The sequence below is a fragment of the Spea bombifrons genome, chromosome 1 (assembly GCF_027358695.1).
Source record: "Spea bombifrons isolate aSpeBom1 chromosome 1, aSpeBom1.2.pri, whole genome shotgun sequence".
Lineage (NCBI taxonomy): Eukaryota > Metazoa > Chordata > Amphibia > Anura > Pelobatidae > Spea > Spea bombifrons.
Window position 1 is genome coordinate 103979557 of NC_071087.1, and position 24162 is coordinate 104003718.

General features: G+C 39.0%; 1 protein-coding gene across 1 annotated transcript; it reads right to left on the bottom strand.

The window, feature by feature from the left end:
• Positions 1–21125, bottom strand: KIF27 (kinesin family member 27). Its single transcript, XM_053467226.1, has 17 exons — positions 20824–21125; positions 15406–15606; positions 14350–15299; positions 11501–11644; positions 10064–10273; positions 8827–9008; positions 8475–8602; positions 7670–7825; positions 7123–7328; positions 6458–6655; positions 5024–5137; positions 4179–4355; positions 3479–3694; positions 2866–3072; positions 2161–2359; positions 1077–1232; positions 1–683 (listed from the first exon to the last, which is right to left on the bottom strand). The coding sequence occupies exons 1-17, from the start codon at positions 21119–21121 to the stop codon at positions 223–225; spliced, it is 4203 nt and encodes a 1400-aa protein (XP_053323201.1). The 5' UTR covers positions 21122–21125; the 3' UTR covers positions 1–222.
• Positions 21126–24162: the final 3037 nt, after the last annotated feature.

The window sequence follows — 24162 nt, forward strand, 5'->3', positions numbered from 1 at the left end:
TTTTCTTATTAATATTTAATTTAAGGGAACCATAAGTTAAAGTAGTAAGGTAACAGCTGTTGAGGACAACATACACGAAATAACACTTCTATAAATGAGTGCAGCCTATCTGTAAATCAGTAAGTAAAGCTTTGATTTCAGGAATGGTCCATGATGTGTGCAAAAAAAAAAAAAAGACTGCTATATGTATAAGTGCTGTTCTTTGTAACACGCACAAAAGGATTAAACCTTAAAGTCTGTTGACTTTCGTGCAATTTCAATCGAATCAGCAGGAATGGAGCTGAAGCTAGAGCGTCGGGTCGAGAGCTCTGACACCGATATCTGACGCAGGTCACGACGTGATAATTTGACTGGAGTCGAACGAAGTTGGGTTATGTTAGAACCTACTTTTGACATCTGAGATGTGAACTGGGGTTGAGGTTTTATACCGTGTGGTTCCTCTAAGTCACCTGTATCATCTCCACTGGAAAAGTGCCTTCTATTTTGCCTGCGTGATTCAGAAAACTGCTCATCAGCTTCTGAATTATTCCCACCGGCTCTGTAAGCATTCTGCCGATGTCGAGAGTTTGGCATTTCTTTTGACTTTGTGTTTGGCTTGTTTTCAGGTTGGAATAACATCTGTTGTTTAGAAACAATTGATGCTATGTCATCCTCTCGTTGAAGTCCATCTCCTGGCCCACTGTCTGAAAAAGAAAGCATCCAAGTTAGAATTACTTTTGTCGAAGGACAATGGCTCATTTCATTAGCGCTGTCCAGTAACAAGCATTGTGCTCAGGCCCAGGTCATTTCATATACATGAACAATTGTAATGGGCTGAGGTCCCTATGTCTTGCAAGGTAACTGAACTTGGTTGTGGGAGCCGTCATCAGACTTGATTTTAACCATGTTGATGCACAGTTGGTGACTGGCAACACCAAACATGCTTGGAGATTTGGACCCAGGGACAGCCGGTTATTCCTGCGTGGTCTTCAGTTGATACCTACCAAGTTTCTTTGCAGGAAGTTCCGCTTGATCCTGAATCTGTTGGCACCTATTGGATTTTGTAAGTAGAGCTGTGACATGGAGCAGATACTTACTTTTGGGAATAGAAGCATTCACTTCTCCAACAACCTCCTTTAATTTCTTTTTAAACTCCCGGCTGGTTTTCTTATAGAAGAAAAGCTCTTTTTCTAGCTCCTCAATTTTGGCTTCATAGGCCTTAATGCTTGATGCAGAGACTGTGCCATCATTATCTGAAATAAACACAAGTTAATGAAGTTAGGTTTTTTTTTAGCTTTAAAACAGAGCCCGTTGTAGGTTTCTACATCTGAATAGGATTACAGAGAATAAATAGAATACTTTTAGAATACTATACGTAATGATGACACATGCTGAGAGAGACATAATGCTGCGTGCAACATTTTCATCCTCTGCGAATCACTCAGGAGTTCAACTATTTTCAAAACTGGATCTCCATTAAAGGGAATAATTGTACCATTTTGCAGTGATAGTTTGTGGTGTTATTTTCCATATCTGCGCATTATTGAAACTAATCCTATTGCGTTGTGGGCTTGAATAATCCTTGAGTCACTTGACATCTGCACCTTGACAGCCCTAGCTGTCTCAAAGTATGCACATTTTTAATTTGCAAACCTGTTAGTTCGCTCGAACAATGGCACCCTGATGGATCAGGTTTAGAAATACAACAGGTACGCTAAGTAAAGTATCTTTCTTGCAATATGCTTGGGACCTTCCCAGAGAAAAATGGCTTCAGCTTCCACAGCCTTTGTAACTCAGCCTAGCAGCTGAACTTTGCAGTAGGAAAAGGAAAATAAACAATGGAGTGCTGTCCTTAACTTTGCAGTAGTTCACCTTTGGACAGGCTGCTGAGTATTTACAGTTTCTTGGTTTTACCAGGCCGCTTATTCTATAAAATGTTCAGACAATCAGACGTTTTAATCAGACGTTTTAACATGGCACTGTTTAGAGGCTAAGATGTTGATGAGCTATGTATAGGTACATTATTATGCATAGCACATATTAGCTGCTTACTGTGAGTACCTATGAACCTACAATGCCTTCCCATTTTGAAGTTAATTGGACTATGAAGGTCCTATTCCATGCTAGTGATTACCAATATGTGGTGTCTGGCATGTCCAATGCATCATTAATACACATTACCTTTAAAGTGCTGCAACAGCAGCTGCATCTTCTGCTCATGCTCCTTTTGCTGCTGAGTCAGCTGTCGGTCGCTTTGTAGAGTAAGATGCTCCAACGCAGATTCCAGCTCCCTCACTATACTCTCCAGCTCAGTGACCTTCATTGCCAGCTCTTGGGACTGCATCTGCAGTTTACGCTCCGACTCACGCAGGCTTACAACCTGTGGAGAACCAAAAGCACTCAGTCAAACAAGATGACACGCTGTGTATTCTGTTACATCACTGCGATAGTGCTATTGTTTATGGGAGCTTATGATGTGCAATGAATAAGCGAATGAATGAAAATAACCTCTCTCTTAAGAGAGCTTTTTATGGAACATGCATGTCACTTGCTGAGATGGAGGATGAATTTAGTTGCTCAGGGCAGCAAACACTTGGTACTGGTCTTGTTGATCACTGACTGGTTGCACATCATTAAATGATGGCATCCATGGATAACAATATCAGCACGTTATCAGAATCACTGCAATTCTCTGAAATGGTAATCATTATGATTAGTATGAATGCATGTGCTAATGGAGTTTTGAAATTGTCACTTTTAAAACATATGTATTTATACTGAATTACATAAATAGATTGTAGCTGCAACAGTGAACTAAGAAAAGCTCACAATTATATTTTAGCCATCAGCAAAATTAAACAGTCTATATAAAAAAATATATCAGACCTTGTTGAAGTATCTGACAAGGATAGATCTGGTCTCGGGTGGTGAGAGAGAACTAAATTTCTCAATCACGTTGGTTTCGCTCTGTGTGAGTATCTGAGTAGAGTCTTTCACAGACTGCTGCCGTCTCTGAATGCATTCATTCTTGTACTCAATGGCTGCCTCCAGTGCATCTATGCCTTCTTCCAGCTGGAACAGGACGTGTTCTTCCTGAGGGAACAAACATTAATGAGATGCACCAGTGTCTGAGCGCAGCTTGGAGGGAACATCTGCTGGGAATGGAGGGGTTTTTCTTCTATGGGAAAAGTCCTATGACATAGATATTCAGAGATGGCATAGTAACTGCTTTAAAAATGTATCAGAAGCCTGTGGCACTTAGGATGACATACTTTTCAATATACACATACCATGCCATCTAGATACAAAGCTTTACACTAAACCATGAACTCATTGAGGCTGAAGGGCTTTGTCTTCCATTGGGTGGGGATTAGTTATGTCCAATTTTAAATCAAGAGAATATTGATTCGTTCTCACTATAAATAAACAACACACATTATTGGGAATAAGTCATGCTTCCTTTTAAAATAGACATGAAAGAACTCCAGCAAAGATGTACCTCTTGCGACAGCACTCTGCCATTTTTCAGTTTCTCATCCAGGCTGTCTCTTCTCTGTAGGAGTTGATCCCTTTCCTTCTGTAATATTTTGATCTCCTCAGACACTTTTCTCTGCTCCTCTGCATCACCGCTTTTCAGTCTTTTTGTTTTATCAGACAGTTCACTCTCTAAAACGCTCAGACGAGTTGACAGCTTTAACATGTCGCTGTTTAGAGCCTAACAATATCATAAGATATAGGTATAAGCATGATTATACGGCACAGCACATTTCTGTCCTTTATACCGCGTCTATAAACAATAGAGGCACAGTACACTATTGTCCTTCTATGATTTACTAATCAGAAAGCAAGATGCTAAGGGTGTATGAGCTCATTACGGGCCCCTGAGGAATGCATGGGCCCTGGGCAGTAGCCCATTTTGCTCTGTGTAAGGAAAAGGGACCACAAGCCCTTTTGTTTGATATGACTATTTGTATGTGTCACTACATTCACAAAATGGAACCGTGAAGGTCTCTCTCCTTATACTTCTGTGGACACTTTAGAATCATGATTTCTAATACAATTCATCTAACCATATGCTCTTTGTGCCAATTTCTTGATTTTTCCTGTGACTTTTTAGCAGGCCTTCATAAAGGGCGGAATCCCATCTCTTCCCTTCTATCGGGATCTCCTCCATGGGTAAAAAAAAGTTTCCACTGTACCTGGCTTGATCTGAGCTTTTTTATGTCTAGGTGGCTCTTCTCCTGGAGCAAGGATTCCATCTTACTAATGGTTTCTTCTCTTTTCTTTAATTCTTCCTCAAGTTCATTTAGCGCTTGTCGTTCCTTCAAGACTTTCTCGACCTCTTCATCGAGCCACTTCTTTTGTTCCTCTAGTTTCTGGGTTACGGAGACATTACAAAGAATTGGTTTACACTTTTCAAATTGTGCCAGGTATTAGCGTGTACACAGTTTTATGCCCAATAGAGTATAACATATCCCTATTCCAGTTATTCTTGCAGGGTGGTACCATTGCTCAAATGCTTGAGGGAATAATTCGTCATCTTACATTTTAACTCTTTATGGAATGGTCCCATACCACTATGTTTATGGTTGCTGTCACAAAGGGGTAACAGAACGAACAACACTACAGGTGATTAACATGTATAATGCAGTCGCTAAGTTTATTAATGACATAGTAAGCAATACAGCCATGTTAGGACTAGATTGGACTCTCCAAGATTGGGGTACCTTGACCTAGTGGTGGTGTAGTGTGATGGAATCCCCAATATTTATGCTTGAGATTGTTATTCTTATATATGTATGTACTTGCTGGGTGTGGGCAGATTCCTTGCTTTGTTCTATCTATATAATAAAGTGTCCTAGCAATTTTAGTTCTATGTTTAACATTGCATAATGATACCTGAGATTATTTATGATACATGCATTGAAAAAGGAAAGCAAAAAGTTAGTAGAAGTTTTAATAAAGTAACCTAAGCCCTGGACTGGTTTAACGGACATGATCGGAGAAGGGCCAAAGTAGGTTAAGTATATAAGCGCACACTCACTATCTGCATCGGGTCTGGTATCCCAGCGGTACTCTTCTTTCTTCTAAAGGCTGCAAGCTCTTCATTTTTTAATTTTAACATTTTTTGTTGCTGTTCATTCTTTAGCTGGAGCTCCTGAATGAAACAGGTAAGCAAATACATTTATCTATGGGCATCATGCCACATTTAGAGGAAGCAAATGAATTACATTCACAAGTATAACAGTACTGACTTAGTATCACATAATAAGAATCTGTTCATTTCTTTTTCCTGTGGGAAGAAGTATTAAGGTCATGTATGACATACAATCTACTGCTTCAAACAAACAAGTAGGAGAAATGGCTCACAGACATCTAGATGCCCATAATCTGTACTTAGTTTCAAAATGACCTCTGTGAGACTATCTTCATGAACTTGGCCTGCTGTAGGCTAACACTGAAAAACATACCACTAGGTCAGGACGTTGTGTAACTTTAATGCATTTTATGGAGTCAACCCATCTCAACAGATGTTGAGGAACAGGATATATGAATGATGGTGAGAGATCTAACACATTTACTAGCCACGCCAGGGAACGCGCATCCTTTTTTAATGGCCACTTTCCAAAAAGTCTTAAAGGGCCCAGATCTGCACAAATGTCAAATCTAGAATTCTCGAGTGTCACCTGACTTCAGTGAACAGAAACAATCCAACTATGATTAACCAAAATACATGAAGCTGCAAGTAGGTACCATTCTTGTTTTTGGAGCCACCCTGCTTTGCCAGATTTTCTCCAGACATTTTAAGCCACTCTTTACAAACATTGTGGCATGTTGCAGATGAAATCAAATGAAACTCATCTCTAAACCTAAGCATTTGCAGATAAAGGTCCTAAAAATGTTATGATCCGTGGTTAGTTACTCTCTCAAGTTCATGGAGGACATTAGAAACTGTGTACTGAAGAACGCCTGCCTATCCCTAACTGCAAAGTGAGATGCCAAGCCCTCCCGTGCTTGTTTTGTAGGGTTTTTCCAATGAACCCATTCAGTAATGGTTAAATATTTTCTTCCCCAAATATTTTGTTCGCATACAGCCACCACAGTCCTTGAAGACCACCGTAATCTTTATGTATTATCATTATTTATGAAAAGCAAGAACATTCTGCTTCAAAACTTCAGACAAAATATATATTTGCTTCCACAGAAAACAGGCATGTGATTTCTAGTCCATTACAGTCATTTTTATGAACTTTTCCCAAGTCTCAAAGTAAGTTCAGTACCCTCTGTGACCAGATTTCATAGAAAAAGGAAAAAAAATCCCCTTAACTTTGTTTTCCCGCAAATGATATCATTACTTTCAAATGGTACGGTTGTAGCCTACCATCTATTCTAATTTGCCATTGGCCCTATGAACATTTTGTCCTACCTGCATCACTGATATACACCCGTGGTCCTAACAATCCCCCGTGATCTTTACCTTGATTTGCTGCTGGTCCTTCTGGATTGCCAAGTCTAATTTCTTCTTTTTCTCCGTTTCATCTCTCAGTTTTTTTTGTAGCTGGACCTGTTGCTGTCGCATCTGATTGACGTTTTGTTCAAGATTTGTCACGCGCTTCTCATTGTGCACTGAAATAGATGCTAGCTTCTTTGTGTCCTGCTGCTTCTTCTGTAGCTCCTTCGTGGATTGAAGAAACAAATTATAACCAGAGATATGGCCATAAATAGGAGAGATAATAAAGGGGTCATCTCTGCTGTTCAAGCTACATTATTGCGAATGCAAACTTTAGGGAGAATAAAATATTGGGAACTTGAGAGAAAATAAAACATGTTTTAATGGCTATTTCTAAAAAGCTTATATCTCTATTAATTAGTGATTTTACATGGACTCCAGTCCATTCTACCACATGCATTTGTTTTTATAGGAGTAAAAAAAAAAAAAAAAAAAATAGAAACATGCTCCTCGTGCCCTTTGCTGTTTCTACTAAACAAGTATGCGGTGTACTTAAGTATGCTCTCTTTGAATAACTCTGCACAAAAAGCCAAAATTAGCTAAATGTATGTTGGGCTCATGAGCTAAGGTTAACCTGTTTAAAAACACTTTCCAGGCACGAATCCATCATCAAGAAAACCAACTGAATGTACCTGCACTTTGAGTTTTGCTGCATCCATTCTCTTGCGGAAGTCTCTCTGGAGCTTTGCTTTTTGGGCAATGTCTCGCAGCTCTTTTTCCTCCAGCTCCTGCAGCTGTTTCTGCGCTTCTGCCAGGTCTGCCTTTGCCTGCTCCGCTTCCTGCTCCAGCTGGGATATCTTCTGCGAATAGTGTGATTTTATTAACTGGGCATCGGTGCCTTCAACAAGAAAAAGAAAGATGATCAAAATAGAACATCTGTAATCTAGCAATGAACCTCTCTATCTTCTATATTACTACATATTACTATAGTATTCGGTTTTTGCTAAGGATGGATGGGAGCAGCATACAAATAACAGTGTATAAGGCAGACACTCTCAATGAGACGCAAGCACAGCAATTCAAACACAATAGGTGTACATATCTCTCAGTAAAAAGCACCAAAAGTATAAGGACCCTACTGGGTCAGCTATACTGTCTTTATGAAGGTTTGGTGATGACAGTCAATAGTGTTATCTCACATGTAGAAAGAGTCCCCCTCTACAGTAAGCGGGCACTTGCCTGTTTTCAGTAACTCTTTGATAAGTTCCTCTTTCATTTTTATATTGATGGTAAGCTCTCTCATCTTCTGTTTGGCATCTGCTAGGCGAAGTTCGGAATGTTTTAATCTCTTCATATTCAGCTCTTGACTCTCCTGGAGTGATACAATGGCTGTATCTGATGCAACAGGATACAGAAAGATGTCAAATATGATATGCACAAGAGAACACAAGCACAACACTAACATAATATATTGCTGTTTACACGATCAATGATTTATCCTCTATACAGGACACTGAGGTGTTTTCATTACATTTGCATGAGAGTTGAACTTTTTTGAGAAACGGACATCCTATACGTCCGTGGTTGATTTCTTATCGGTCATCTCACTGGTTTGACAATGCATTAAACATTGAGAATCTGTAAAAGCATATACCAGAGACTGGTATACCAGTTTGGAATTAACTAGCATCTGCTACAGAAGTAATAAATAAAAGTGTTTATTTAGGATGATTTGCTTATAATAATAAATTATAGGAGTATGTCACGGATGGAGCCATGGGTGAATCTGCATCTCAGCTCTAAAGGCTTCAGGTTCAGTCTATACTGGCTATGAATAGAGGAAAGGAACATGCAACAAACATCAAAACGATTACACCCGGGCCATTTAGGTCTTCTGTGAATAGACCCATCGGTGAAATGCTGCAAACCACATTTGTACGCTTGAAGCAGGACCTCATAACCGCTTATTCATAACACTGGAGAGTGCTTATCGGTATCCGGCCTCGATGCATATAAAAGCAGCGGTCCTGATTTTGAAAGATACCTGAAACAGTCTCATCGTTTGAGAAGCCTTCACTCCTTGATAGAGGCTTGTGGGCTTGGTTTGGATCAGTATTTATTTCAGCCGTCTGCGGGGCCGGACTTCGTGTCCACGTCCGATTGATAGAGCGTCTGAGAAAGAAGCAGCGTGGAAACTAGTGAAGCAATGCTCTAGCTTAGAGATATAAAACTATTAATTATCGTCAATCATCAACACTGCGCTGTATCAGTTTTTAGATATGTCATTCCGAAACAGACGTACCTAAACATTCAGCAAAAAAAACAAAAAACAACAAAAAACATGCTTTTCCTGTCGTACGATTTCATTTTTCTTGGAAAACAGGTACCTAGCTCACCTAAATGGTGATTTCTTTCTGTTCTGTTTCTCCTTCTTATTATTTTCATCATCACTGTGGTCTGAGAATTTTTCATGCAAAACCTCATCCTGCTCTTCTATTAAATCTAGGAGCATCTGGCTGCGGGTTCGAAATCCTGCCACCACTCGCTCCAAGGAGTACGAAGGAGGACTGCTTTGCACCTACAGAATAAACACAGAAAAATAGTCAAAGATTTGTTCTACAGAACAACTTCTAAAACTTTTAGAATCTGTCTGACACAGTAGTTTATGCGAGGCAGTTGTCCTCTGCTACAAACAGTTTACAAATGATTATGATCCCATTGTACAGTGATCAGGGACATGATGGTGCAATATAAATAATAATGACAATAATAATAATAAATCATTTTGCTAATAAACATTCATTCAGTCTGTTCCTCTCCAATAGCTGTAAACGCAGTGATTACTTGTCACAATTACATGTGAAAACTTGTCATATCTATACATGGTGTGTCACTTTCTCACTGATGAAATTAAATGCCAACAAGGTAAACATAGCCAGCCAAAGCTGGGGTATCCTAAACCTCAGGTAAACATAGCCAGCCAAAGCTGGGGTATCCTAAACCTCAGGTAAACATAGCCAGCCAAAGCTGGGGTATCCTAAACCTCAGTTTAGCTTGCGCAATAATTTTGTAATCTAATGCCGATCTGTGTATTTTTGTTCCTTTTCACGTTGTGATTACTTTCGATGGTGGGGTTAACTGTATTGTTATGACATGTCGCCGTGTCCTAGTTGGTATCGAGTTCATTACAATAAGAAATTGTTAATCTTTGGTTTAAAGTTTGGGGTCACTTAGAAATGTCCTTTTCTTTTTTTAAAGAAAATCAAATTCTACCCACTAAAATAACATGAAATGGGTCAGAAATTCAGTGTAGATGTGGTTAATGTTGTAAATGACTATTGTAGCTGGAAATGGCTGATTTTGAATGAAATATGTTCATAGGCGTACATAGGCCCTTTATCAGCAGCCATCACTCCTGTGTTCCAACGGCACTTTGTGTCGCTAATCCAAGTTTACGTTTAAAAAGCTAACTAATCGTTAGAAAGCCCTTTTGCAATTATGTTACGCAGCTAGAATTTGCCTTGTTCTCCATGAAAACAGCTAAATGACCTCAAACATTTGAACAGTAATGTATATACACACACAGTATATTATATCATTATGAAGGCAAACAGAAAAGCGATGACCCCATACCTTTCTTTGCGATGGTTGGGTAGCGGATGCTTTGCCACTTAATGAGAGATGCTGAGATTGGCAATGAAGGGGTACACTGTAAGGTCTCTTAGATATATTATTCCATTCTTCATCTTTACTGCCATTTAGCGAAGACAGGTTATACGACATCTTCTCCAATTTATTTTTCAGTTCATCAATGAGAAGCTGTTGTTCCACAAGTTTTTCAGTCTAAAAAAACCCCCAAAAATATGGTTACTTATTAACCATTTACAGATGCTGTAAATATATTGTGTATTTTGCAAATAAATTTGATTATATTAGTAATGTATAAATAAATGTAATCGGGTATATGGGTTTTGCATGTACTAAACTGTTTTGCTGCTGGGGTGCCATATTACATCATTTTGATGGAAGATATTTTATTTGAATGAGAAACAAATATCAACATGCTTTTAACTGTATAATCTATTTTTGGAATTTAATATCAATATAGAAATTATACATGTAGAACATGATATGCAATATTTAGAACATTATAATATAATGTGTAATAATTACATTAGATATTAAATATCATTTTGTCATCCACAGTTTTTAATAATTTCTACTAATGAAGTATTAATATATATATATATATATATATATATATATATATATATATATATGTAGGTAAAGCCGTATTAGTCCAGTAGACACAATGTCAAAAAATAGAGTATTGCAGAGTATGCGGTGATACCTTTTTTATTGGACTAACATAATATTTAAAAGACTCTAGCATTATTGCAGCTACATTGTATTTTTATTGTTTTCTCTCATCCAAAAAACACCAAAAATGAAGGCTCCTGAACAAGCACATCCTTTCTTAATTTTACTCTACTAAAAAAAGAAAGAAAAAAAAACATTTTGGGAAGAATGTAAATTAATTATTACAGAACATTGTCTGTAACTATAATGTTTAGAAATATATGAAATTCTTTTCCCTTTTTCAATTTTCTTTTACTTATTCAAACTGGCAAAACTAAAATGCTAGCTTCCTTATGGACCTCTAGTTCAGTAACCTATTCCTTTAAAAATAAAGTACGTAGACAGAATGATAGGTCGTTACATACCCATATTAAATCTACATGCATACACACACCTACACTAAACATCATTTTACGGGGGGAAATAGAATATGCATTATATGTTTTTACGATCGTAAAACAGATCTGCAAAGGCAGCTGAGAAAATGGTCAGTGTATTAATTGCAACGTCGTTTTGTGGATGTGCAGTATTATTGGTTTGTTTACAAGGTTTTTCAGGTATGAACCGAAATCTCAGCTTAGCCAGTAATTTCCAATTGTACTATTTCAATAAGAAAAAAAAAAAAGGCAAAATGAACGTTCACACACATTTTATGAACCCAGGCTATTTAACCTCTTTAAACGGACACTGGTTTGATGGTTTTTAAGGTACCTGAATGTTCTTCGTGTGCTCTGTCTCCTGCATACACGTTTGATATTCCTGCTTTTCCTGCAGCAGCGACTGGATCTGGCCATGCAATTCTTTCATTTCCAGCTCCTTTCTAGCAAACACTTCTTCATCCGTTGCCAGGGCTTCCTTCAAATCAACAGGTAAGCAATGTCGTTCAATCGTACCAGTGATTGCTATTTGTCATTTGCAAACGTACGCGGGCATTGACACAAAGGTGCTGTCATCAAATTCTGCGCTAGTTTCTATCAATTATGGGAACTGGAATGTAACATTCACTCAGAAAATATCAGATGAAATGGTTCTGCACTGTGGTTATTAGTTGTTATTTTATTTTTAAGCGAGATGGAATTACTGACTCCAGGTTCTAGATTTCTCAATGAAATATGATGAGTATGAGTCCAAAAGGCTCAACCACATTTTACAATGATAGTCATCTACGGGGCTCGGGGGCAAAAATCCATTTTACCTTTTGTAACAATTGCTTCCTAAAATAATAAAGCATATTATTATTATTATTAGTATTATTTTAATAATATGTTCGCTGATACGGCGACAAATAACTCAACACCGTTTTTACGTGTTGTTATTTCTTTAACAAATGTAAATAGGAAGAAAAATCTGACAAGTAAATCAATTTCAAATGAAAGCACTAAAATATACAAGATAACAAAATTTTCCACAAAAACATGCCTTAAAAAAATCAGATATGTACATGTTATAAATAAAATCAATGCAAAAATAAACAAAATTTTAAAAAGGGAAGCAAATTGCATTGGTTAAAACGCTAGAAAATGATATAAAATCCTTATACCGTAATAGGCATTCTAACCACGCTACGCAATTCCTGATCAAATCAGGATATATTTATATATTTATATATATATAGATAGATAGATAGATAGATAGATAGATAGATAGATATAGATATATAGATATATATATATATAAGAGAGCGAGCAGGGGGTGTTTTTATATAATGTAAAATCATATCATCGAGATTCTTGCCTTCCTGTTGCTATAAAACATTAGTTAAAACATTAGTAATATCTCCATTTTTTTTTATTGTGCAATTTCTGGGGAATTAACAAATATAGTTGAATGCACTGCCATGTACTAGATTGTTTTGTTTACGTCGCATTTCGGATTAGATTTATTTTGTACATGGGTCTCCTTATGAAGCACACACAAAAAAAAATAATAAAATTGAACGCTCATTTTTCTCAAATGCGTTTTGTGAGTAAAAGTGGTTTTAAAAAAAAAAAAAATAACAAAAGGCGGACTGTTGGGGACAGTGTGGTTGACACAGAATAAAAGGCCAAGAAGCAGTTGCTTAGAAACCCCCGATACACATAATAACTGGGCTTTTTCCAAATGGACTCAGAGTAGCTGTAGATCCAATCAGCGCTCCAGGGCTACGCTACCGAGACCAGCGGAGAATCAGACAGCATGAAAACAGCTTATAGAAACAAAATCCTTATTTTTGCCTTTTGCATAAATGCATCACATTTAAAAGGGAAAACTAAATTGCACTAGATTGTACATTTTTGAGATGACGTATGTCTCTTCTTCACATAAAGAGGGAAGATCATTCGATTCCTTTAAAATCCATTTTATCTTATCATTATGTTATTCGGAAATCTCTACATACAGTGCCTTGCAAAAGTATTAACTCCTGTTGGCATTTTTCCTATTTTGTTTCATTACAACCGGAATTAAATGGATTTCATTATGGCAAGTGTATATATACGGAGATCATGTGACCCTTAGCTTGCACGCCGGTGGACTTTAACTAATGATGTGACTTCTGAAGGTAATTTAGGGCAAAGGGGTTGAATACATATGCACGCACTTTTCCGTTTTGTTTATTTTTTTAGAATTGTCTTCATTTCACTTCATTTGGACTATTTTGTGTATGTCCATTACATGAAACCAAAATAAAAATCCATTTGAATTCCAGGTTGTAGTGCAACAAAATAGGAAAAATGCCAAGGGGGGAGGGGGAGTTGAATACTTTTGCAAGGCACTGTAAGTTGCCTTTGAAAACTACTATTAGAGCCTAACCTTGCCCTTTACTTGGCTTTAATGCTATCGTAACGCCAGGTTTGAACTTTCTTCTGTATATGAAATCAGAAGGTGAGGAAAAGTAAAAGGGTCAACATAAGGCCTTTGTGAACCGTCAAGGTTTGTTGTTCTGAATCCATGACACGTGTTTTCACTGAAGAGCTCTATAGAATTTAGAAATAATGGAGAGTAAAGCAAACCCGTTTCCACCAATACAAAAATGGATATTTGCCATATTGCTTCCAGAAATGATATCACGTTTCTGAAACCGACAATCAGAGGTTTTGTTGTGTACTTTGCTGTATTGAGTACCCCTAAAGAAGGGTCATATCATGTCTTGAAAAACTACGTGACTCTACGTCTTATACATAAAAAGTACAGAATGATGAGATTGCTCGCAGAAGTCACTCTGCGGAACAAACTGATCAATTTGAATTCTGTTGGGATAAATATTTTTAATTATGTTAATGTTAAATATGTTATACAAACTATTTACAAAAGTGTGTAAATCTTCCTTTACTTACTATAGCGAATACACAGATGTTACAGACACACACAATATGAAAAGCGGCTTCACCAAAGCTGGGTATAGACCCTAATAATGTACCACTACAGAAAGATAAAATATTATGGAACGGAACCGCTGGAAATGACAAATTACATTATCCATTATACTAGGGCAATAACGTTTTTCCTATTTCAAAGTGCATTAAAAACACAAGCTTTGATTGGTCAGTTCTACAAAATACGTAAATACTCATTTGAAGTACCTGGCATTTCTTCAGTTCCCTTTTCAGCTGTAAGATGGTGATGTGATGCGGTTCTTCTCTGTCTTCCTCAGTATCTCTGCCTGTTACAGCCGTCAATTCATTTCTCAAACCTTCGGCCATATTGAGCCAGTTCTGGAGCTTGTTCTTCTGGGGTTGTGTTATGCTAGGCACATCCTTCAGATCGAGAAGCAGTTCCAAAGCCTCCTCGGTACAGTGTCTGTAGTTAAAGCACTCCATTTGCAAGTGCCCTATCTGCTCCTCCAGACAGCGTATTTTGTCTTTATCTTGGCTCCACTCCTGAGATACTTGGCTTATTCGGCTCACTCTGTTACTTTGCTGATTTTGCAAAGCTTCTCGTAATGCTTTGATTTCTAGTTCCATTTCATCAATTCTGTCCCAATCGGGGTTATAATTTACTATAGGTTTGTTCTTAATATTTCTAGCTCGATTAGCATATTTAAGGGAGTTCAAAGACTCATCAAAGTTAGAGGAGGAAGGGCTAATGCATGTAATCATGACAGTTTTGGCATTTCCCCCCAAAGAGTCTTTTAGGATACGTGTGATTTTAGCATCTCTGTAAGGCACATGCGCACCTTTCCTTTTAGGATCGGCCAGGGCGCTTATTACATTTCCCAGGGCCAGTAACCCACTGTTAATCTGGATGGACTCTTTAAATCTTTCTCCGGTGTTCCCAGTTTTTGTCACTCTTTCAGACCCTGCTAGATCAACAAAGTGAAACTTTGAAGTGATCATCTGCACTGAGCTGTTGTTTGTATGGTCAGTATTTGAGGCTCTTTGCTGGCATATGCTAATGGTGAATATGGCATGGGAGCGGCTGGAGTACTCGTTCATTTGAGTTGCGCTGGTATGCCGGGCAGCACTGCCAGTTTCTAGCAGACTCATGACTTCATCAGCACTTTCCACTTGGCATTCCTTGGCACCAATAATAACTTGAAAGACCAACAAAAATAGTGTTAGTAAACGCTTGTACACAACTGAAATAATTCCCTAATGCAGAATATCTATCTTCTATAAAAACAACAAACAGAAGCACACCTGTGTTGCCCTTTTCGTCTTCTCTGATGTGGAGATCTTTTGCGCTGGTCTCCAGTTCTAGAAGGTCCCGCAGCTCTTCTCTATACACCTCAATGTAAGACACTTTAATACTGAAGTCAACATTGTGATGTTCAGATATACTCTCGAACAGCTCTTGGATGGCACGGGGAATAATACCCATATCTTCTTCTGGCACAGAAGCTAATGCAGAAGGAAAGTTACAGTTTTAAATGCTATACAGAAGATGGCATGTTACCGATATACACACACATACTTTTTGTACAAGGCATATTAGGAGCCAGGAAGTGATGAGGATAAAGTAGTAGTATGTGATATTCTCACTGTTCATAAGGAGTAGAAGTATTTGATATTAGCCGGTCCGCTTTCCTCATTTCTGACATATCACATGACCTTGGGGTCCATTGTACTTTTACCCATGCACTAAAGCTCGGAAGAGAAAAGATTACTACAGTACATTATTAGCCACGTGTGTAATATTTGCTTGAGTTCATCGAACGCATGAAGACCGCTGTCAGCAAGCTGTTTCTTTAATCAGCCATGCACACACAAAGCAAAGTTACTTTCTTTCTTGCTGCGTGTCTTCTCACTTTTCCCAGCACAGCCGCTAGAGGCGTCGGTAAAACGCTGTTGGATCCAAGCGGCAGAAGCGAGGATCCGACAGCAGGTTATGGACAATATGCATATACTCTCGACCGCTCTGCAAATCGGGAAGTGAGAAGACACACATCTGGAAGTAACTCTGCTTTTTTTTTTAATGGAATCCCTTAAAATAACAATTGCCATTTTTGTCTGGCTCCTATATCCAAAGAACAGCCTTTTATTGTGTAAATAGTACAATGTGTGAGATGAGTTGCTGCAATATGGATTATTAGAACTATTAGAGCAGAATTTGCATTCCGGGCATACATAAGTGCACAAAAGAGATCTCATATTCCCCTACAATTTACAATAAATAAATAAATAAAAATCATACATAACAGGATAAAAGCCATTTCATGCATTATCCCCTGAAGGACCAGGATGTTTCTTATTTTTTGTACCCTTCGTGACCAAGGTCGTTTTAACACTTTTGCGGTGCTTGTGTTTAGCGGTAATTTTCTCCTCTCCCATTTCGTGTACCCACACAAGTTATATATTGTTTTTTCGGGACAAGAAGGGCTTTCTTCAGATACTATTTTGATGATATCATCTTATTTACTATAAAAAAAAAGAATTAAACTGCTAAATAGATTCTGTTTGTTCTGAGTTTAAAAATACCCAATGTTTTTATGTTTTTTTGCAAGTTATAGGGCAATGAGTACAAGTAGCGTTTTCCTATTTCAAAACCGTTTTATTTTCCAAATCTGGTCATTCTGCCCCCATGTGCTATTTGGGACATCTTTGAAGCCGGTCAATGCAATTTACCCCCATCAAACCGTGTATTTTTGAAAAACAGATACCCCAGGGTGTTTCAAATGCTGGTATTTTACCTCTTTACATGCACTAATTCTACCACTACCCTTTGTCAAAGTTTGTGGTAGTCATTTATTTTGTGTGCTCTTTTTCACACACACTGTACTTTAAATATTAATTTACAGCCCTTGGTATATGTAACTGTCATACAACACCTCAATATGTGTTCAGCAACATCTCCTGAGTGCAGTGATACCACAGATGCATTGTCTGGTTGCTTGGGGGCTAAAAGGCCACATTTGGGAGGTGCCCTTTTTTTCCCCCTTTTAATTTTGGCATTCTGCATCTGCGTCTATGCCCTATTCGGGACATCTTTGAACCCGGCTGATGGTGACATCACTGCATAATTATTTTTAAATGTAACCACTTTTTTTTTTTTTTAACATATACCGTATTGGCTCGGATATAGGCCGCACCCGAATATAAGCCGCACCCTAAAAGTTTGGTGCTTTTTTAAAGAAAAAGTTTTTTTAATAGATGCTGCCACTCTGTGCCCCCCAAAATATGCTGCCACTCTGTCCCCCCCGAGAGATATGCTGTCACTCTGTCACCCCCCTGAGATATGCTGCCACTGTCGTCCCCCCCCTGAGATATGCTGCCACTGTCAACCCCCGCCCCGACTTACAAGAGCAGACTCCCAGGTGTCTTGCGGGGCCGGCAGGGGACATCTACGCAATACAACTTCCGGTGCCGGCACTAGAAGTTGTATACGCGTATTGCGTAGATGTGCCCCGCCCCGCAAGACACCCGGGAGTCTGCTCAGGTAAGTCTTGGAGGCAGAGGTAAAACGCATCGTGCGGACGTTCACCGGCTGCGGCGATGCGCGTAAACGACCTCCGCTGCCGGCATGTGCTTTAACACTCTCCCTTGCCGGAACTCCCCTCGTGGGAATTCCCGGCAAGGGAGATTGTTAAAGCACATCATGCAGACGTGCCGGCAGCGGAGGTTGTTTACGCGCGCGTCGCCGCAGCCGGTGAACGCCTGCGCGATGCACTTAGACAATCTCCCATGCTGGCATTCCCCCTGTGGAAAGTGCTGGCAGGGGAGGCTGTCTGAGCGTATCGGAGAGTAGGATACAGGTCCCCTGCACCGCTGCGGGGGATCTGTATCCTAACCCTGCTGCCTGCCAGGCACCCGGAACTGCATGTCCCAGGTGCTAGACCCCGAATATAGGCCGCATATAGGGGGGGAGTGCGGCCTATATTCGGGCCAATACGGTATTTTACAAATCACATTGTAATTATAAAGCTTGACTCCATTGACTTGCGTGGTTAAATGTAGTACCTGTATTTAACCCGTAGGGGAGCCCAGAGTTCTCAGGAGAGACCTTCTTGGAAACTCATTTTTTTAAGGTATGCCACCATCTTGCAAGAGGCAAAATCACTCACAGTGACAACTGTGACTGCTCTCCAAAGCTGTTACAGTATGCCCTGGGGTGGGTTTTCAGTGTCGGTGAATGCCTCAATATCAAGGCATTTCAGCAACACCAGGGCCCTTGCTGCAGATCACTGTTTAAGCGATGAAAGAGATCTTAGATTGCTTTCTAAGCTTATTTAATGCCATGATGTGCCAGGCACATCATTGGTCCTTAACTGACTGATTTTTCAGGGCGTGTCTGGCACATCATTGGTTGTTCAGGGGTTATATGCACAATGAATTATCCTGTTTTGAAGATCTTACTCTCTCTGCTCCCCAATTGGGATCACTTTCAACCTTTCTTTCTCATTTATTATTATTATTTTGTATTTTTTTTTGCTGCCAGAAGATGGAGGCTCCTATATAATATACTTAACTCAAACAATTGGAATACTTTGTGAATTCGTGTTATGAGAAAGCCACAAATGGTCTCTAACCCCTGGTATTCATTATTGATATACTGATTTACTTCTCATTTGTGCATAGACTTTAGCCAAACTTGGTTTATTTATACTGGAAGAAAAACACCCAAAAGAAGAGAATCTTACCCAGCTCACTATATAGAATAAAAGGTTAGGTAAAGGAAACTGCAACAGATGACTAATAGAGGATATTTTACATGGTCAGTGAAACTGATCTCCTCTATCTGCCATATGTTCTTACAACTGCAAGCACATCTAAATGCTAAGCAAAGAGGGCAAGAATAATGAGTGTGCAGCTTTATCATCGAAACAAGAAGACGTTCCTGTCTAAAAAATAAAGCGTGCAACTGAAAGCACTTAATAAGAGAGAGAGGCCATGTAACTGACACCTAGCTCATCCAACATACTACCTGTAATAAATACTATTGTCTCTTTTTTAGGGTCTTGACATCAGTTCTGAAAGCTTGTGAGGTATAATACAACACAAAGTACCCAATAAGTGTTTCAGCCTAGGGTGAGAATACCTGGCTTAAATAAACACGGTTTTCTGCAGATTGTCCCAGACTGCAATGTGAACCCCAACTATAGAAAGGGATCTTACTAAGCAATGTGAAGACAATTAATTAATCGGTGGCAAGAAGACTTAGAAAATCTTCAAATTGTCATTAACACGGTTTTTATTAAGGGGTATATTGTTTCCTAAAACTCCTTGCTGTGTCTAGTTTGCCCATTGTATCGCGTTACAAAATAGCATAATAACGATGATGATAATAATAAAGCCTGAAGGTTTTTAGGCACTTTTGCCATATACTTGTACAACCATAATTTTTATCCAACCCTCGCAAATTATGTTTTTTTAAGGACAAATTTTTTTTCACATATAGTTCAACAAACTGTACACCACGTAAACATTTAACATGCAAGCAGTAATACATGCAAGTAGTTTGAGCATGCATCACATGTAGGTGATTGTGGAGTAATATATCGCAAAGTAAGCATATTATTGAGTTTAGGTTTCAGCCTCACCAAATCCTAACAGGTGTATAAAAATCAAGCACATGGTGCAGCCATCTCTACAGACAAAAATTGGCAGTAGAATGGTCATACCGAAGTAACTTTAAACATTGCAGTGTCATAGGATGCTACTTTTGCCACAAGTCGGTTTGTGAAATTTCTGCCCTGCTATACATGCCCCGGTCCACCGTAAGTGCTAATATTGTGAAGTGGAAATGTCTAGGAGTTCCAAACTGCCTCTGGAAGCAACATTAGTCAAGAAGTCAGGAACTTCGTAAAATGGGTTTCCATGGCCGAGCAGCCGCACACAAGCCCGAGATCACTAGGCACAATGCCAGGCATCGGCTGGGGTGGTGTAAAGCACAGAGCCACTGGACTTCGGTGCAGTGTAAACATGTTCTCTGGAGTCATGAAACATGCCTCGCTATCTGGAAGTCTGAAGGATAAATCTGGTTGGAAAAATTTGGGGGTGGAAGAACTTGCCTGGCCCGCACAGATCGCTGACCTTAACCCCATTTAACACTTTGTAATGAATTGGATCTCCGATTACGAGCCAGATCTTCTCGTACAACGTCAGTGCCTGACCTCACAAATGCTCTTTTGGCTCAATAGGCACAAGTTCCAAAATCTTGTACGATACCTTCCCATTAGAATGGGGGGGGGGGGCTCATTATATAAGCATGATGGTCAGGTGTCCACATTCTTTTGGTCATTCAGATTATTTTCTTGCATGCAGCTGACCACTACAACTATTATGGCAGGGACTTTTATAACAAAGACGCTATAATCTCCATCTTGATAAACCTTTTTTTTTTGTGTTGAACATCCATTATTGCTATCCCCATACAAAACACTGTTTAAAAACCGGATTTTTTTTACTTTCAAAATATAGCTTTCCTTTGATCTTGTCACTGGCCATACAACGCTTTAACGCTAGGATGGAAGCCAGTTGATAACAAACCTTGTGTTTCTTTACGTGATCCGGACGTTTTATTAAGGAGAAGAAGAAAAAAAAAACACACATTACAAAAGAGATATTTGATATTGATCGGCAAATGATTTAATAGTGTACACTTTGGATATTGAGACTCACCAACATGTCCTCCTCCAATTGTGTATGTCTTGCCAGAGCCAGTCTGTCCATAGGCAAAAACAGTAGCATTGTATCCTTCAATCAGCGACACGAGAAGAGGCTTAATACACGAACTAAACACATCATCTTGGCAAGCGTTCTTCCCAAACACAAAGTCAAACGTGAAGACGCGGTCCTTCCCAATAATGATCTGCTGTGTGTTGGGGACAGGTCTCACGCACACTTGGTGGTTATGAAGGATTTCTTTGGACAGCAGAGGACGGACTCTCACGGCCACTTTAACTGGAGTCTCTTCCATTGTGCTGCCGCAGCTCTCTCGAAAAGATGCCTTCTTTACTTTGTACAAATTCCTTACATTTTCTAAAATAGAATACATTAGCAAGTGTGAGCGGCTGCTAAGAACAGTGACAGCAAAAGAGCTCAACCGCGGCCCTTAAAACGCGCAATTTGGTGATTTGAAGGCCCTGCGCTTTATGCCAGGGTATAGGCACCAATAACAAATGTACTGATTACAAGTTCAATTTGCTGTGTATCCATCTGAAAACTTTTGCTTAAATAGGATGAATATTTTAAACATCTTTCAATCTGAATTAACCAGAACCTGGTAAAATCACAAGCTATTGGGCAGGTATAGCATGAATCTGACCTAAGTGTATATATATATATGTATGCATGTATGTATGTATGTATGTATATATACATACTTAAACACACACTTTATCTAGGACTGACTTGACATCTGTCTCAATGTGCTTTTAGTTTCTTCCCAGTGATGTATTAAGTGCAATTTAAACAGGGCAATAAAAAGTAATTGACAGGAAAAAAAAAACCCAGCCACTTCGATATATCAAATGGTCTCAAGATACTAATGATTTATGTAACTATTACGGTATATATAAGATGCATTTTTAAAGTAAACATAAAAACAAAAGGAATGCTAAAAAAAAGCTAGATATGAGTATTTTGTTATTGCACACGGGGGGGGGTATATTATAAATACAGGATGTACGATATTTACCGCTCAGTTACTCGCTTCTACCGGCGTTGTTATCCTCCCGTTGGTGACGTACCGCTCTTGTTTTCTGCCGTTTCCCCGGCAACCAAATAGAACGTTACGAACCGCCCGCTCAGCCCCTGGTCAACGGATACCCGTACGAGTCAAACACGTTTCAGAGGGAAAGAACGCGTTACAGTGCCCCTGGTGGCTAAGATACACTTGACGCCTAAACTGTCTCTCGGGGTCATGTACTTAAACTCATTTGATGGGTTTTCTTTGTATTTTTGGAAAGAAAATTTAAAAACAGGAAAATCCTGAGATCATTAGCTATATATATAGGTTCCATCCAACAAGGAAAACTGCCAAGGAGACAGTAGATCATAAGACTGTATAAGCATATAGTATATACTATTTATATGTATTGTATAGTGTGTATATATATATATATATATATAATTTAAATAAAATAATTTAGTGCTATGGAATCTATCGGTATAAATTAAAATAATAGTACGTTTTTTTACGCATAAAGGGACACTCCACTCCACATTTTTTTCACATGCACGTGGGGGATCTCTACGGGCAGCCATTTGTGAAGAATGTTGTCCAAAAAACACAGAGGGATCACGAAGCGCAAAGGTATGTCTCTCTCCACCTAATGTATCGGTTTGTCTTAGTCTATGAATTCTCATCTTGTCATACCCCTTGAATATATGTATTGTATTAAGCGCTGCATAAATTGTTGGCGCTATATAAATAAAAGATAATAATAATAGTATGTGACTCTGAGGTAAAAGCAACGCTGCTTGTGCACTGTGTGAGCAGCCAGAAAGAAAGCTGTGGTAAAAGGGTGATGGAAGGCTGAGAGGTTAAGGGAGGGAGTGTGTATGTATGTTGGAGTGAGAGTGTATGTATATGTATATTATGTTTTTTTTTTATTATTGTTTGATAAGCTAATGTGTGCAGCATTTGATGTTATCCTAGAAAATCATCCGATAAACAAGATCACGGAGATGCTGTTGGTGACTCTCTTGCCCATACCTGGGAACTTTTGGGCTCTGACCCGGAGCCTACTCTTGCAGGATGCAGTATGTAGCACAAATTAAGCTTACCTAAACTGTGATTTTTATTGTGCATGAATCAGTGCACACTAAACTCGGTTCTGAAGAAATGTTCATTTCACTTTTGCCACGTTTGTTTTTGCTTCAAATGAAGTTCGGAGGCCTCTTTGTTCCAGAAATGACATTCGGTGGGCTTTTCCCTGACACCTTCTGAACTCACCTTTCACCTAAAGCAGCACCATCTCAAAGTTCAGGAAGAGATCAGGACTCGGTTTTGCACTACATTACCACTACCATCAGCAGCACTGTATCAATGGATACTCACATGCTAGAAGATCAGTATTAGGAGGTAGTGACAGTTCCTCCAGATAGGTGAATATCTCAGACGCACTACTCTGTGGCTTTGAGGTGCTTGGTACTACCCACTTCCCTAGATCCCACATCCCTATCTAGCTACCGATCTATTGCACTTCTCCCCCTGGCCTCCAAACTACTTAAATAGTTTGTCTACAATAGCATAACCCATTTCATTCTTCTGTGTTTGACCCTTTCTCTCCACTCTACACTATGCTGATACAGCCCTCACCAAAATGATTAAAAATCTCATTGTCACTAAAACAAGAGATCCCTTCCCCACACTTATCCTCTTGGACCTCTCTGCAGCCGTTGACCACTTATTAGTTTTTCCCAGCCTTTTTTTTTTTTTTCCAGGATTTTTTTTTCTTTTTCTCCAGTTTTAGATATCACCACCTCATCTGCCATATTTTCACCCGTCCCACTTTGTCTCTGGTACTATTACTTTGTTGCTTAGATTTATCTCTGCTCTCCACATTTAATTCCACCACCTTGGCCATTCTGTCACCTCATCTATGCATGTTTTATCCCACCCCTAAGCCTTTTCCTTCTGGTCCTTTCCACTGAATACTCAAAGCCTTAACTAGTCCTCTGAACTCTTCCCATCCTTTCCCTTTACACTAATCCTGTTCTTTTTCTACAACTATATTTATTACAACTCAATTACAACCCAGCTTATTTTTTTACTTTTCCTCTTCCATCTTCACCGATTCCTAACTGTATTACCCCCTTCCCCTCTCCATTTCTAGCCTTGATTTTTTAAGGATTCGTATTTAGAGATTGTTGAATAAGAAAGCTATTGGGCATCACCCTATACACTTGTTTTCAGCATAGTAATACAGGGATGTTGAATTTATACACTCTGGGTAGATCTTTGTTATTCACTTTGTAAGTTATTACACCTTTTCTCCTAATGATATGGACCAT

Coding starts and splice junctions, on each gene's coding strand:
- KIF27 (XM_053467226.1), bottom strand. CDS start 21,121: ATGGAAGAGACTCCAGTTAAAGTGGCCGTGAGAGTCCGTCCTCTGCTG. Junction 15,607..20,823: donor AATTGGAGGAGGACATGTTG/GTGAGTCTCAAT, acceptor CTTCTGCATTAG/CTTCTGTGCCAGAAGAAGAT. Junction 8,603..8,826: donor AGAAAGAAATCACCATTTAG/GTGAGCTAGGTA, acceptor CTTCTTTCTCAG/ACGCTCTATCAATCGGACGT.